Raw genomic sequence first — 16,200 nt, forward strand, 5'->3', positions numbered from 1 at the left:
GTGTGTTTAGAATTGAGTATCATAACAGCATAATCCAGAGTATGGTATTGAAACAAGAATTACTAATATAAATGGTCTTGGCTAGTTTACATTTAATGCCATATCCAAATTCATATATGCTGAATCTAAGTTACTCCATTGAGAGGTTAACAGTTTTATCAAAGACAACTACTGTATTATGCAAAAGTTATTTTGCAGGTGAATCAGACTTTCTTAGATGACCAGAAATAAGTACACAGTTTTAATCATATACTCAAGAAATACTGTGCATGTGTTCACTGACTATTCAAAGCACAACTACTGTAGGCATTATCGCATGTAAAAATTGTGAATGTATTGCTCTCTGATAGCATAAGAAAAGTATTGTAATAAGTGTGGCAGCAGTAACACTGGTTACTTGTCTAGAAATTTTAATATGCAACCATTCATAGTATAATTATAATAAAGTAATCCCAGTAGGGTAAAAGTGAGTCAGTAGTCAGCCAGAAAAAAAAATTTTTTTCTAAAGCTTTAAACAAGTTTGAAGCAACACATTGGAAGTATTTTCAGTAAAGACACATTCTTTATTATACAGTACCTAATCAATGCTTTCTGAGTTTGACCTCTCTACCAGCAGGCTATTCACTATGCCAGAGATAATGCCCTTTCTGTCTGGGTGACTGTATTGTCCACCATTGCAAATAACTTTGCTCTCACACCTAGGTACCACTGACATATTGTGAGGCAGGTTTCTGGTCAGTAGTTTTGTGGGAAAGTGTGAACCTTCAATATCTGTACTCTACAGTACTTTTATAGCATGTGTTGCTATTGCTGCATTCATACTGGAATACTATAACACAGTAAGCATAATCATGCCATGTTACTTGTATTACAGAGAAATTGGACTGCTGTACATTTTGCTGCTAGAAGTGCACGTGCTGAAGTAGTTAAAACATTGATCATATCAGGAGCAAAAGTGAATGCATGTGATATGGTTAGTCACATGTAGTCAAATGAGCTGTTGAAATGTTAGTGTCACTATATAGTAAGGGCAATACCATACAATAAGCTGTCTATATTGTTTCCATGTATCCTTCACCTCCTCATACAATTCATCCTTTCCATGTTGGATTTTCAATCATCAGGGAATCTGTATTACATTTCAGTGCAATTTATTTTCTAGAACAGAATTACTCAAACTGGTCAGGTTGTGGATCACATAATGTATTAGCGCATGATTCATGGATTATGTTAAGCATAATGATTCTTTATGTCCAAACGTTAGCGCAGTGTCAAAAAAGCAGTATAAAATATATGTTTACGTGATAAACCCACCTTTTTGGAATGCGAAGAAAAGTACTTACATGTTGTTAATCTACAACAAGTACACAAAAAAATGTGGAATTTTCAACTAGAGTAGGGACCATAGCACACAGATAAAAAGTACTGAAACAAGCTGGAGTAGTGCACGATATTAAATTACAGTAAAACATTAAGAAGTGCTATATCCTTACTGTGCTCAAAGATACCATAATGGGATGCACACTAGGGATATAACACTTATTATTTTACTGTAATCTAAATATCATGCACTACTCCAGCTTAGTTCTGTACTTTTTGTCAATGTGCATAGTCCCTATTCTAGTTGAAAATTCCAAATTTTTTGTGTGTACTTGTTTGTAAATGTTTTTGGTAAATAATTATTATAACTGGTGAACCCATGCATACTGCGTCTGAAATGGTGCTGCACACCCCAGCTATATTAATTATCATCTGAAAAGTGAAGTATCCATTGTCAGATTTGTTCAACCTGTTACACAGAATTTGAATCAAGAATTGTTCAAAAAGCACTTCTGTAATCCATGCATACAGAAAGAAAGAAAGAAATGGTGCCACATGCTCCAGTTATATATTATTGTCTGAAAAGTGATGTATCCATCATGATTCATTGTTGGCCATGTTCAACCCGTTATACAACGGTATGAATCAAGAACTGTTTGAAAAGCACCTCTGTAATCAAAATAGCCACTATCAAAAATACAGACAATTTCTGTTACGAAGGGAAGCCATCACATGCTACTGCCAAATTGACACTTTTCGCTGTCAGCAAAGGTGAATGGGACACTAGGACACTGGTAAGTCAATGAAGAATGCATTGTATGTACTGTAGTATGCCAAAAGGCACCTCTCGGGCCGAAGCGACATCGAACAGTGAAAACATCAAGCCTGTAGCCTTAGCTGTTGTCAAGTTACACTTGGCTGAAGGGTTACTCAGTCAGTAAACAATTCCACTGAATAAGTTGTTTTTCTTAAATTCTGTAGCGTGAAAGCATTTCAGGTCGATCTGAAGCTTGTTTGTGCTTAGCTTTGCCTAATGAATACTGCCTCATCGTCGTTAGGGAAAAGTGAGGCTGGATTTTGGGTGATGTTATTTCGTGAGTCATGCCTACTCTTTTGTGATCCCTACTATACAATACAGTACTGTCATACTGTGTGATGATTGTAATCACATCATTGTAGCAGAAAAGCACATCATCACACAAATAACTATTGATGATATTATAATATATGTATTGTAGGACCACTGATACAAGCAAATTATATAGCTAGTTATGTATATAGCAGTGTATACAACAAATCATTGTCAGTTTAGTTAAGAAAATCACCTTAAGGATACCAATTTTGGTGATTGGGTTATTCCATAGAAAATTATCAAAAGTTGTTAGCCATTCACATCTGTAATAAAATAGTATAAAGTAATGGTTTGGGTTAAATGGGGTGGGAGCTGACTACATTGTTTCCATTTATCCTTGACATTTCAACAACGTAGTCAGCTTAATGCATGGTACTGTTCAAAGCTCACCAGTATTTGACTATCTGCTCCTTAGAACAGTTGCTAGTCCACTGTTGATGGTATGGTTGTAAAATCAACAGAAAGTTGAAGGTGATGACCAATTAGCTACCTTCACAATCTCTGACATGGGAACTCCAGCTGAGTTAGCTTAGAGGTGGCAGCACCTCGTGTTGAGTGTGCTAGAAGCAGTGGTATCAATGCCTGCTGCTTTCATCAAATCCTTTGACCAATGTCCTATGGTTACTGATTTGATTGGCTTGAAGGGGCATCTCACTGAGATGAAAAGAGGATTGTGAGGTGTGGTAAAAACTCAAAGGTCTTTAGATCTTTCATAAACTTTCAGGGCCACCACCAAGCATAGTTAAGTGACATCTGAGAAGCTTGGATAAAAGGCCTGTAATGGGGTACCACTTTGTTAAATCAGGGATGGTGAATACTACTCCCTCCCTTCTGTATGATCCGAAGTTCAAGTCTAGTGCAGCCAGATCTGAGCACCTATCTGCTTTGGATAACACCATCAACATAGCTACTTTGTGTGTGAGTATCTGAAAAGAGAGATTTTCATTGTTGGGAAGGCTTGACAAATATGGTAGAGCTATGTCTACATCCCATGTAGTGGAGTATCTGGGAGCTGGTGGTCGGGTGTTATAAACTCCTTTGAGAAACGTGGAGACAAGGGATGTTGACCTACTCTTACACCATCCACATCATCATGTGTTATTGAAACTGCTGATCTTAGAGAGTTAATAGTACGGTATTTCTTTCCCGCATCAAAACATTTGCACAGGAACTACAGAACATCACCTACAGGAGCTGATAGTGGATCGACATTCCTTTCAAGACACCAGCTGTCCCATTGTCGTTATGCATTGGAGTAAGATGCTTCTGTTGAGGACCTCCAGTATTGTCTAATGATGTTGGCAACCCGGTCAGAAAGTTCTCTTGCTTCGCCTGATCTCCTGACACTGGCCAAGTGGATAGCAGGTGACCTTCAATGACTAAGAGATGGTTCTGGTCTGCTGAGTTAGTCACAATCTCGGGTATTGGTAGTAGCAGGATTGGTGTCCCACTGTGGCTATTCAATAGTAGGAAACCAAGGTTGGTTCGGCCACCTGGTGCTATCATTATAGCTGATACTCTCTCTTAGTTCAGTTTCACGAAACAATGGGGAAATTAGGGGAAAAGGAGGAAACATGAATGGTTATTGGCTGTTACAGGTAATAGATAGAGCATCTACTAATACTGCTGCCGAGTCTGCCCTCCAGCTGCAGTATACTGGGAGCTGTGCATTCGTCCAGATCAATTGAAAATGGACCTAGTTTCTTTGCCAGAGCAAGGAAAATGCCCCAGTATAGTTTCCAGTTGCTGGAATCCACATGATGATGGCTCTGCCAATCTGCTTGAATGTTTTTCCCTACTGGCAGGTGCTCTGCATAGATTGTGATATTTAATTGGATGGATTTGTGATGCCAGGTCTGACAGTAGGTGAGAGTGACTCTCTCTCCCCCCATTCTGTATATGAATGTTATTGCTGTGATGTTGTCTAGATGCATGAGCACTGTGATTGAGTTTCTCTTGGAGCAAAAGGACTGCAAGGCTAGAAAGGCCGCTTTCAACTCTAAGTAGTTGATATTGATATGTCTTTTCTGTAGACAGCCACCTGTGTTCTTGCCCTGACAACTGACTCCCCACCCAGACATAGATGCATCTGATTCTATTGTTACATCCCAATGGGTGATCTGAAGAGGCCTGCCATTGTACCTGTGATACCCACCATGACAAGTTCTTTTTGATAGCCTGACTGGTCGGTAGTCTGTGGTTGAATGGATGCCCTGTCTCAGGTATTATAACTTGACTCTTTCTAGTTGTCTGTAGTGCAGGGGGATTGCTGGGTGTGCAACCATTGTCCCTAGTATCTGAGACAATTGTCTCACTGTGACCTCTTTGAAGGCCATCATGTGCTTTGAAGAATTTACTAAAGACTCCTGCTTCTGTGTTGGTAAAGATAACAACATTGAACAGGGGTTTATGTTGAAGCCCAAGAATTCTATCTGTTGTATTGGAGATGCTAAACTTTTCTCCGTATTGACGATGAACCCCTAAGACTTCAGTAATAGTACAGCTGAAAATGTTCTGTGACAAGAGTTTGTGACTTGGCCATTAGAAGCATGTTGTGTAAGTACAGGATGAGCCTGATGCCCAGCTTTTAACAGTGCTACTACTGGTTTCAGTAGCTTTGTAAAAGTGTATGGTGCGCTGCTCAATCCAAAGGGGAGCACCTTGAATTGCCTTTGTTGACCTTGTTTCTGGAACTTTGTAAAGTTGGATGGACAGGGACAGTGAAATATGCATCTTTCAAGTCAAGCTTGGTCGACCAATCTCCTTCTTGGATTACATCCTTCACCAATTTGATTGTTTCCATCTTGAAGTGAGGGAACTTTACAGTATATAGCAATTCAATTCCCTCAAATTTATGATAGGGAACCATGCTCCACCTGGTTTGGGCACTACAAAGATGGGGCTTGTGAATCCTGTCTTCACATCTGACATAGCGGGACATATTGCTTCTTTCTCTGACAGTCTCTTCACCTCTAATGCCAAAGCCTGAGACTTCTCTGTATCTAGCAGAGCTGATATGTTTGTGTAGTGGGTGGTGTGTGCAGTGGGTGACTGGTGAACTCTAGCATGAGACTCTAGATAGTCTGGAGGATCCAGGAGTCTTGGGTAATTCTTCCCCAATTGTGCCTGAAGTATGCTAACTGAGTATGATGTGTGAAAACCTATTAAGTGTGTGGTTTTAAACATCTACCTTTTCGCTGTTTGTTAGAAGGGCGCTCCATGCAGATGCTAGGGGATTAACAGAATGGAAGACTGCTGCCAGATTCTAGCAAGCTCTGCATCCACAGCATTAGGGAAACATACCCCCAAGAAATCTTTGATATATTTATCTACAACAGGGACCTTTTACAAGTCTGCTGATGGTTAAGGATGGTTCTTTTTGAGAGCTTCACACTCATCCTTGTCTACAGTAACGAAAAGCAACCACTTTTTAAATTATAAGCTGAACATTCTGGTAACACTGACATAATGATACTGTATTACTGTTTCACATTTAATATTGGGCAATACCATAGAGTCTTCTAAAAATGAGTATAATTTGTTAAGAGTATGTGCCTAATAAACAACATCATTGAGGATTCAGTCCCTTAATTGGAATGGTGTGATTTGTAGTTGCCACATATTGTCTGTACAAACCCATCATGTGGAGCCATATTCCATACTGCAGAAGACCTTTTCACTTGGTAAGTATGAAATCCATATATTAATCATTGGCCTAGTATTGCATAAAATTTTGAGCCTTGCATGGTAGACAAACCTCTAGTATTTCTACTCTTGTAAAGCTGCACCTCATGTTGGAGCTTTGTGTTCATCTGCCAGCACATAATTAAGTACAAGAAATGAGTATCTGCTTAATGAATAATATGTGCTTAGTATATAAATATGCTTAATATCAGTACATACGTATATCATTTCATTAATATCATTGTGTCATGATAACTACTGAGTTATCACCCAGTCTTACATATTAATCATGTTTTGTGTGGGTCATTCCATGTCAAATCAACAAGGAATTTAAAGTCACTTCTTGGATTTTGACGAAACTTGGTGTGTTTGTAGTACCTGTGGTGCTTATCACTTATGTAAACTTTAGTTCCATACACCACATAGTTTCTGATTTATGACCAAAAATATTTTGAATATTTTATGAAAAATTGGTCCATCTCTAATTACAAAATTGATTGTAACTTCACACTGTATAAATATTTTTAACCACAATTTTCACTGGTGGAAGACTGTTGATTGACCTTTCCAATGATCCCTAAATTATGGGATATCTCTACTTAATTATAGTTCAAAAGTACTTTATTAAAAACTTTAATCCTTTATATTTCAAAAAAAAATGCTGATTGACTTTGAATTTTTAAATGATTGGATCATGGTCTATGTTTGATAAAATGTTTGTGGTGGGACCACAATAGGCTCAAGAGATACAATGAATTATATTGTGGTACAGTATGCAGTGGAAGTTTGTAGCCTATTATTGCTATATGGGAGTGTACACCTCCTATAACCTCTCACAACAAGGCCATGCCAAGTTTGTCTTACAGAGTGAAGGTGTCTAGGCACAGTGCAACCTGTATTAGACTACAACAAGTTTGATACTGAAATTTGATTGGCTGAAAACGTGGTCTCTAAATCTCGTAGAGCCACGCTCATGTCCAATAGAGACCATGCTCTGAGGCGATACGAAACATGATAATTACATGCCTGTAACATTGGCAACGTATGGACGTTTAAATGGCTAGTAACAGCCATACTGAATTAGAGGGAGGTGTAATGGGCTTGTTTGTACTAAGCAACACTACATTACTTGCTTACAAGCAGCTGTCAACTCAAGGTACTTAAACGAGTTGTAGTCTAAATAAGTTAGACGTCAAGAACCAGAGGGTTCTAAAGGATTTAGAAAACCCTCAGGCACTACAGCCCAGGGCCTTCAAGTTTTCTAAATCCCGTAGAACCCTGGTTCTTGACGTCTAACTATTATTTAGTGACCACCTGTATTGAAAGTCCATCTATGTGCTGCAGTTAACTGATTTATACTTCTTTAATTGGATTTTAATGTGTAGCACCAAAGTGCATCAACCCTTTCCAGCAAATCCAAAAATGGTCCTTATTAGACAGGTTGACTTCAAATCACAGATGTGCCCATAAATGTATCATGTGAATGTTATACTATATATTCAGAAATACTTTTTTTATTAAGTTGAATCCCACTGTAGTAGACTTAGCACTATTTAAGTTGCATATGTAGTTGCATAGGTACACACAACAAAACTCAAAAGGGATACCTCAACACCTTGATAATCAGGACGCCTGTTTATACTCCCACTGTAGTGGTGCACATACATTTGGACCAAGATACTTCTATGGTTTTGTAATATGAGCACTATATTATAGTTCTAGGAATGTAGGGGTTTTACCATAAAGGGCATAAGCATGCATTACTTGTACTTCAATGTGTGAAACTGATTACTAAGTTACTTTTCTTGACTACTTTGAAGATCAAGTCATAAATTTATGTACATGCTCACGCAGGAGATAAACATGTTAACCATGTTTTCATGTGTATTTAACATTTGCCTATACTGATCTTCAAGGCGTGAATGCGAAATACTTTGAAAATCATTTAGTAATCACACATTGAGGTACAAGCAAGTTGTTATAATATAAAAAAGTCTTGGTGCAAGTAATGCATCTACTGTATACAGTGTAACTCTTCTATTCCCTGGACCATTGATAAAGTGAGAAACCACAGAAGTCGAAATGTATATACAATGATGAAGTGACAAAACACATATCCTAGTTATCAATATGTCCAATTATCCTTTTTGAGGAGGTCTGTTGCAGCCGTGTACATAAATCGAATAGTGTGGAGGGAGCTATTTATGTAAGTGCACTAAGGCAGGATTTGACTTAGTATTTCTGAAGAGATGGTACAACATTCACATGTTTATGGATGTATGATGATCTCTTTTGAAGTCCACCTGTCTAATATGGACCTTTTTTGGATTTGCTACAAGGTTGATGCTTTGGTGCTATACATTAATATCCTATAAAAAGTATAAATTAACTGCAGAACACAGGTGGCCTTTCAATACAGGTAGTCACTAATACAGGCTGCACTGTACCTAGACACCTTCACTCTGTAAGACAAACTTGGCATTGCCTTGTTGTAAGTGGTTATTGGAGGTTTATACTCCCATACAGCAATAATAGGCTATAAAATTCCACTGCATACCACAACATACTTTGTTATATCTCTTGAGCCATTGTGGTCCCACCACAAAAAAAATGTCAAACATAGACCATGGCCCAATAATTATTAACAAAATATTCAAAGAATTTCAATTAGCACTTTTTAAAAATATATAGGATTAAAGTTTTCAATTAAATATTTTTGAACCATAATTAAGTAGATCTTCCATAAGTTAGGGATCATTGGAAAGTTCAATTAACAGTCTTCCATTGGTGAAAATTGTGTTTAAAATTATTTTCACAGTGCAAAGTTACAACCAATTTTGTAGCTAGAGATGGACCAATTTTTCATACAATATGCAAAATAATTATTTGTGGTCATAAATAAAAACTATGGGATTTATGGAGCTAAAAATTTGCATGAGTGATAAACACCACAGTTATTACAAACGCACCAAGTTTCATCAAATTCCGAGAGGTGACCCTAAATTCCTTGCTGATTTGACATGGAATGACCCTAGTATAATTATTGCAGAGAAAAAGAACTGCTTTGCATTTGGCTGCTGAGGGTGGACATGTTCAAGTAGTAGAAACACTGATAAGATTAGGAGCAGACGTGAATGCTCTTGATGAGGTTTGTTAGTATGTATGTACGTATGTATGTATTTACCTGTGGTACATGTGAGGTAGCATAGCCAAGTGGCTAGAACATCAAATATCAGCCTGGTAATGGAAAGGTTTCAGGTTTGATGCCCAGTTATATATGCCAATTTGTTGTTGTTGTTTTGTTTAGCAAAAAAAAACATTACTCCAATCTACCCAGCTGTTTAAATGGGGACTTGGTGGCCTGGTTTCATTTGGAGAAGTAGCCCACCCAGCTGTAACATCAGTAGGTACCTGGGAAAACTGTCCTTGTCTCACATAACAGTGTTGGGGTCATTGTGGAACTTCAAATTCTGCAAATTTTCTTTGGACAGTCCTCCTATGGGTTGCTAGCCCTGTCCCAGGAGGATTTACCTGCACAAGGTTTATACACCTGAGTGGTGCACAGGCATCCTAGTGCTGGTTTGCTGGGTGGCAATAGCTGTGTTACACAGCTGCCATAGGCGTTGCTTGCTTTGCTTTGCTTTACCTGTAGTACAATTTGCCACTTGTGTGATCATTTATTAATTATGAAATGTTCCACATATCAGGAGCATATATATATAAACTTGTGGGCTTGCAGCGAAAGCATTAAATTTTCTTAGTTTGGCAGTACAAATATGCAGAAGAACTGAGAACATGGCAGAACAGCATAGCTAGAGTGCAATGGTAAACTCCACAAAAGTGTAGCAAAGGGGGAACAATGGTATATGATTATAAAGATTGAGTTACTCTAATAGAGCAGTCAGCTGTATTCTAATCTAGCAGTCAAAACTACACCAATAGAACATTCATAGTGGAATTCAATTTTACAATGAATAAAATGGCTAGTACAAATAACTTTAAAGAATGAATTAGGATCTAACTTTTGAGTTAGTTTTCATTTTAATTTGAGAATTTTGAATTTTTGTTGTGTATTTGGATCTCTACAATAATACCTATACTTGACCAGCCATTGACATTTAGGAATTAAAGGGAACCAAACATTTGAATTATTGAAAATAGTTTATACTGTCTGTGAAATAATAATCTAGTAGATTTTAAAGGATTTCAATTTTGAAATCTGTCATATACTGGTCTGCACCACCGACTCCTGCACCTATAACACTGGAAACCACCTTGGAAAAATCCTGGATGCACCCTTGTATCATCTCAAACATAATATAGTCAGAGCTGCCATGAGTTAAGTGACACAACAAATTAAATGACATCATGCTGACATGTTTGTTTACACACAAATAGAAAGATGAACAATAGAGCAGACCCATATATGTATACGTAACTGACATAATCAACATTTTAATATGCTTGCTGCAATATACTTATCTTAGTCTTGGACTCATACTACAATTTTTTACCACAAATACATAGTTTCAATAAAAGGGATAATAAATAGGTTTGAGCCAATTATAAATAGCTTATTATGCTTTTGAGCAGTGTTCAAAAATCCAGCCTATTATGTTTAAAATCAAGATTATACTCAAGAACTGACAGTTTTATTGGAGTATACCTGCATTTCCTGACTGCAGTATTAGAGTAAGTGACTGCTCTATTAGAGTATCATGATTTTATTTCCATATAGTATGAATAATCAGTAAAGATATAGTAAAATAATAACACTGCAAGGTTTTTGATATGAAATGCAGTATTAATGTGTAGTGTGTTCATGTTGTGCAGTATTTTTGGCACTCAGATTGCACATTTTAATTAAAATTCTTCTATTTTGCTTGCATATTTTTTTATGCTTTTGCTAGCCTATTATACTCGAAATTGTGTTGGCACAATTGGCATAAGCCTAATAATAAAGTAACTAGATTGTATATACATGGTCTAGTTAGCACAACAGAGTTATTAATATTATTGTTATTTAATTAGCACTGTTTGAGTTTTTTTTAGTTTACTAGAGTGGTATATCCCCAGTATATGGAACAATTAATTGTTTGTTATTTTAGTAGTTTTTCAGTAAACCCGCATTCACTGATGTTTTACTGAGAGTTTAAAACTTAGTAAAACAATTATGTTCCATATGCTTAAAGTTACTGACATTTTGCTATCAGTATAACTGGGTACAACTATAGTAAAGCAGCTTTACAAATTAGTAAACTAAGAACCTTCAAGCAGTGTAGGTTTAATAGTAGTATACGTGTGTACATACATATGCATACCCACAGTGGAGAAAAACTGCTTTACATGATGCTGCTGAGTGTGGACATGTTCAAGTAATAGAAACACTAATCAGATCAGGAGCAAAAGTTAATACATTTGATATGGTCAGTTACATGTGTGCAAAAAGTTGTTGAAGTGTTAGTGTATTGATATGTACCATATTTGTAATTCTTACTGTGTAATGTGATAGAGGTGTGGTATGTAGTCAAGGATTGTGTGAAATGATCCATACACAACTGTGCACTGAGTTGCTAATAGGTCACCAGAAACGTTTTATGAAAACACTTTGCCATCAACCCATTTAAGGCTGATTCAAAAGCTCTCCATATCTTAAACTTAATTCACTAACTTTAAATATGCTTGCACTGGTCATGTAGGCACACACACTTTCTTCAATATTAGTGAGGATCTATTATCCACAGGAAGATTACTTATATAAATAAGTTTCACAATAATTCATCATGATAAGCTGTATTCACATCAGTCAAAAGATGAATTTTACTGTAATTACACAGCCTGTCCATACACCAAATGTTCAATAATTCTATTGATTTGTTCTGTATTTCAATTATTAGATTGAACAATTTTTGTGGAGGTATTATTAATATTAGAGGCTATGCATTATTATATCAGACAAGTGCTTATATCAATAAAAGTTTGAAAATGTAATTGTGGGAATTCATGCTACTAAATAGTAAGCTAGCTTATCATTAAAAATTATGTAATATGATAGTTGTAAAAATCGTATAGGCAGCTCAACGGTGGAAAGTGGGGGTCTGAGTTTTTCATAAAGTGGTCAGCAACATTGAGTTACCCTAATAGAGCAGTTAGGCTAATAGAACATTTACCCTAATACAGTGGTGTAGACACTCGTTGATGTGAGGGGGCCGAGCAGAGTATAGAACAGGGGTCTGGGGGTGCAGCCACTCAGAAGCTGTAGCTATTTTAGCTTTCACCATGCCTCTAAGTTCACCAAAATTAATGTATAGATACTATTTGAAGCATTTCAACTTAAACACCAACTTTTTAAGTCAAACGTATTTAAAACAGACTATTTGTAGTTAATAAAACCTCTTTTGGCAAAGCTTTTGGCTGTTGACTACAGCACTAATGAACATAATTAAATTATAGCATTTCAAAACAACCTTTTGGTAAGACACTAACTCTCAAAGTAAGAGGTCAGTGGTTCGATTCCTGATAAAAATTTTTTACTACTTTTAGGAGCATGTTTTAATGATTTGGGGAGACATCATTCTGAGGGGAGCCCAGCCCCCTTTTTCAACATGTACCCTAATACAACAATCAATTAATTGCTGAATTTACCTTCAAATTCTCAACTCAGAATATTTTTCTTGAAAATTTCTGGGTTGGGGCATGCATTCAGACTTCCCTAAATTGACTCATTTTGCATGCTAGCATGCTACTTTTCATTTCTACACACATAATTTTAGCTACATATAATACATATAATTTACATGTGTATAACGGGGCTGTGGCATCACAAAAGTCTGGATTGAAAACCAGTCATCAAAATTCCTGCGACTACTCATGAATCCTAGTCTTGTTTTTGTATTAAGATAACCATGCAAGACAATTGCATTCATAAATTGTTACATAGTAGACAATCTGACATATATGTTGTTTTAGGTTAAGTGGACCACTTTACATTTAGCTGCTGGAAATGGACATGTACAAGTAGTGAAAACGCTGGTAAAATCAGGAGCAAATGTGAACGTACATGATAAAGTAAGTTAATGCAGTGAAATGAATCAATTTAGAAAGCTGTAGTGTTTCTAGTAAGAAGTAGAATGCATAAAGACACAACTATCTCACCTGTGTATATGCATTAGTATGTAAAACTTGAAGATGTAAAGAAACAATGCTACACACATGTATGACTTTCGAAGATAGCTACATATAGTACTGTACTGAAATTAGTAGTGGATTCAAACAATTGAAATAACAGCCTCACTCTACTGTAGCATCACTTTTATTTATGCTTTATAGCGAGGGAGCTTAGCAAAGTTATTGTTACAGGATGGATAAAAGCACCATTTTTGGTATTTCGTACACAACTTCTTTATGGTGTACTTAGAAGGGGTGCCAACCAAACCCAGAGGAGGTTGGAAGCTCTTTAAGCGTCACTAAAAACAAAATACACAAAATCCCTTTTGTAGGGGAAGTTAATACATCACGATCTCAGAATAACTCACTGAGTCATTTCATGTTTCGTTAATAGAATACGTACATGAAGGCTGGTGAAGTAGTGTACACCAAACCGCAACTTATTAATTTCACCCAGAATTCAAGCACTGATTACAAAACAAAATACATTGCCTTGAAGCTTACACAAAGGACGATCTGAATATCTAACAATCCCCAGTGATCCCCACCATTTTTCAGTTTTGTATTGCGACTATTGATGATCACATGAAATACCAAATCAAAGAATGCAATTAAAGTACAGCTCACATGAATGTGTCCAACTTCCTCTGCACCAAACCTAATTATTTTTGGGCTGAAAACAAAATTGTTATTATTTACGGTATACCATACACTTGAATATGAAGTGAAATGAATATAGCTCATGCACACAGTGCAGTTTGGTCAGTAGCAAACTAGTTTGCATGGAGGATCATAAGCTCTGAAGTAACCACATGGACAACTCGGTTTGTTTTCTGCTTTGCATTTCAAGTATCTCTATTATAATCAGGTAGATTGTTTGCTCAGCTATACTGTATGTTACTACTTGCATCTTGGGTTGCCTTGTACACTGTCTATTCATGTGGCACTCTATCATGTCATCTAAAATATCATGGTGGTAAAATTACATTCTGTGTAGTCATAACAGGGGGACTAACTCCAAGTGGTTGTAATCAATTACGGCACATGACATGCAGTAGCTGAATGTACTTTAAAAACTCAAAAAATGCTTCAAGTACAAGCTCAACTCCCCAGCATGATATAGGTTTATAATTAGACTATATCAGATATAAAATTTAGAAGTACACCAAAATTTATGTAAATTGTTACTAGTACGTTCACGTTGAGCTGAATCCTCAAAAACATTTAATAACTCATGGATGCAATTACACACGATCTTGAAATTTGGCTCATTTGTAGTACTGCTTGATCCACTAAAAATATTTCAAAATCTTTTTGTTCAAATGTTTGACATAATATTTATGACCAATCAAAATTTTCACAATACATTTCCTATGGGGAAGCCATATAAGTACAGTGTCCATTACAGCCCTTTCCCGAACTTGTAATGGAGCTAAACCATACGTGTCTGTTGTTGACACCTTTGCTGTTACCAATAATCATCTAGTTAGCTGAAATGTTAACTCGGTTGAGAAAAAATCCACTTTTAATTTTTAGCTGTTTTTCAGGATTCAGCTCAACGTGAACATACTATACACTATGTTGTGCTACCATGAGATTGTCATGTTCAAAAATTAGGCCTACTATACATTGCATAAGCAACTTAAGAGTATCCAAAGAAAGCATTGCTTTCCTTACACCAAGAGTTCATAATATATATACTGAGGACAGTATCCTACTCTCATATACCCCTGTAGAAGGGTGTATCGTGAAGTTATGACATAACGACAAGATGTTGTGGTTTGTGGTGTACAAGCAGCCATAAAAGTGCAAGAATTGTTAGCACCATTTCACACCCGCGACGCTCAGGATAGCCGTATTTGCGAACTGTCTAGCAACAAACGCCTACAAAGCGGTCTTAACCCATGAAGGAACGATTGTAGTTCAGTGAGAAACGCTTAGAGCTGGAGTTAATTTGGTTGCTAGCGACATTGTTAGGCACGCGTTCAATCGATACCATGTTCAACTAATGACATCATTAATTATACAAGGGAAAATGGGCAAACTCAGAAGTGTTCTACATCATAACTTCACGATACGCCCTTCTACAGGGGTAAACAAAGGGCGTACCGAGGGGGGTTTCCAGGGGTTTCAGGAAACCCCTTTGGATTTTATATAGCTAGTACTTCAAACGTTAAGGAATTGAAACTTCAGGTTTCCAGAATCTGAAATTTAGCTTAGATAAACAATAGTTTCTAACATGATAGCAACACTTATAGCATTGTTCTGAAGTATGATTTTAGTGAAAAGATCGAGATACTCTAATAGAGCAGTCAGGTAATATAAACTACTCTAATATAACAGTCACTTAGCTGAAGTGGAAACCCCTTTTCAAAATTCCTGCATACGCCCCTGGTATATGAGAGTAGGATACTCTCCTCAGTATATTATTAAATATTATGAACTCTTGCTTACACCTATATATTATAGTTTTAGCATGCAAAGAAAGGGGATAGGGTAACTTTAGAAATTACATTACACGGTGAAGTTTGCAGATGTGGATGCCATTCTGGGGTCTGGGATCATACTTGCGAATATTTTAGATTATAGAAAGTCTATGTAAACAGTTTAGGCTGTTCTTACTGTGTTTTTACAGATAAATTATTAGCTACAGCTTATTATATACAATAACCTGTTAGTGGTTGACTGCTCTATTAAAATGTTTAGATTTCTTTGCTACAAGCAGTCACCACTAATAATGAGGGTGTGACACCGCTTGGGGGTCAAAATGCTTAAGCAAACCTTTAGGAATAGCTACTCCCAAACCCTACTACAAAAATACCAGTGCAGTATACCCCATATCCCTTTTTAGACGATGAGGTTTTGACAGATGAGATTGGAAACATATATGTAAGCCC

General features: G+C 36.7%; 1 protein-coding gene across 4 annotated transcripts in view; it reads left to right on the forward strand.

The window, feature by feature from the left end:
* The window catches only part of LOC136253184 (ankyrin-3-like), a 54,818-nt gene that overhangs the window by 36,700 nt on the left and 1,918 nt on the right, over positions 1-16,200 (forward strand). For 2 of the 4 annotated variants that reach the window (XM_066045810.1, XM_066045811.1), the window contains exons 7-10: positions 875-973; positions 9,186-9,284; positions 11,464-11,562; positions 13,106-13,204. In XM_066045810.1, the coding sequence (XP_065901882.1) occupies positions 875-973; positions 9,186-9,284; positions 11,464-11,562; positions 13,106-13,204 (396 nt within the window). Of the gene's footprint in view, positions 1-874; positions 974-9,185; positions 9,285-9,340; positions 9,544-11,463; positions 11,563-13,105; positions 13,205-16,200 lie in introns of those variants that run through there. The other 2 variants (XR_010699990.1, XR_010699991.1) reach the window with 2 other exon arrangements.

The sequence above is a fragment of the Dysidea avara genome, chromosome 4 (assembly GCF_963678975.1).
Source record: "Dysidea avara chromosome 4, odDysAvar1.4, whole genome shotgun sequence".
Classification (NCBI taxonomy): domain Eukaryota; kingdom Metazoa; phylum Porifera; class Demospongiae; order Dictyoceratida; family Dysideidae; genus Dysidea; species Dysidea avara.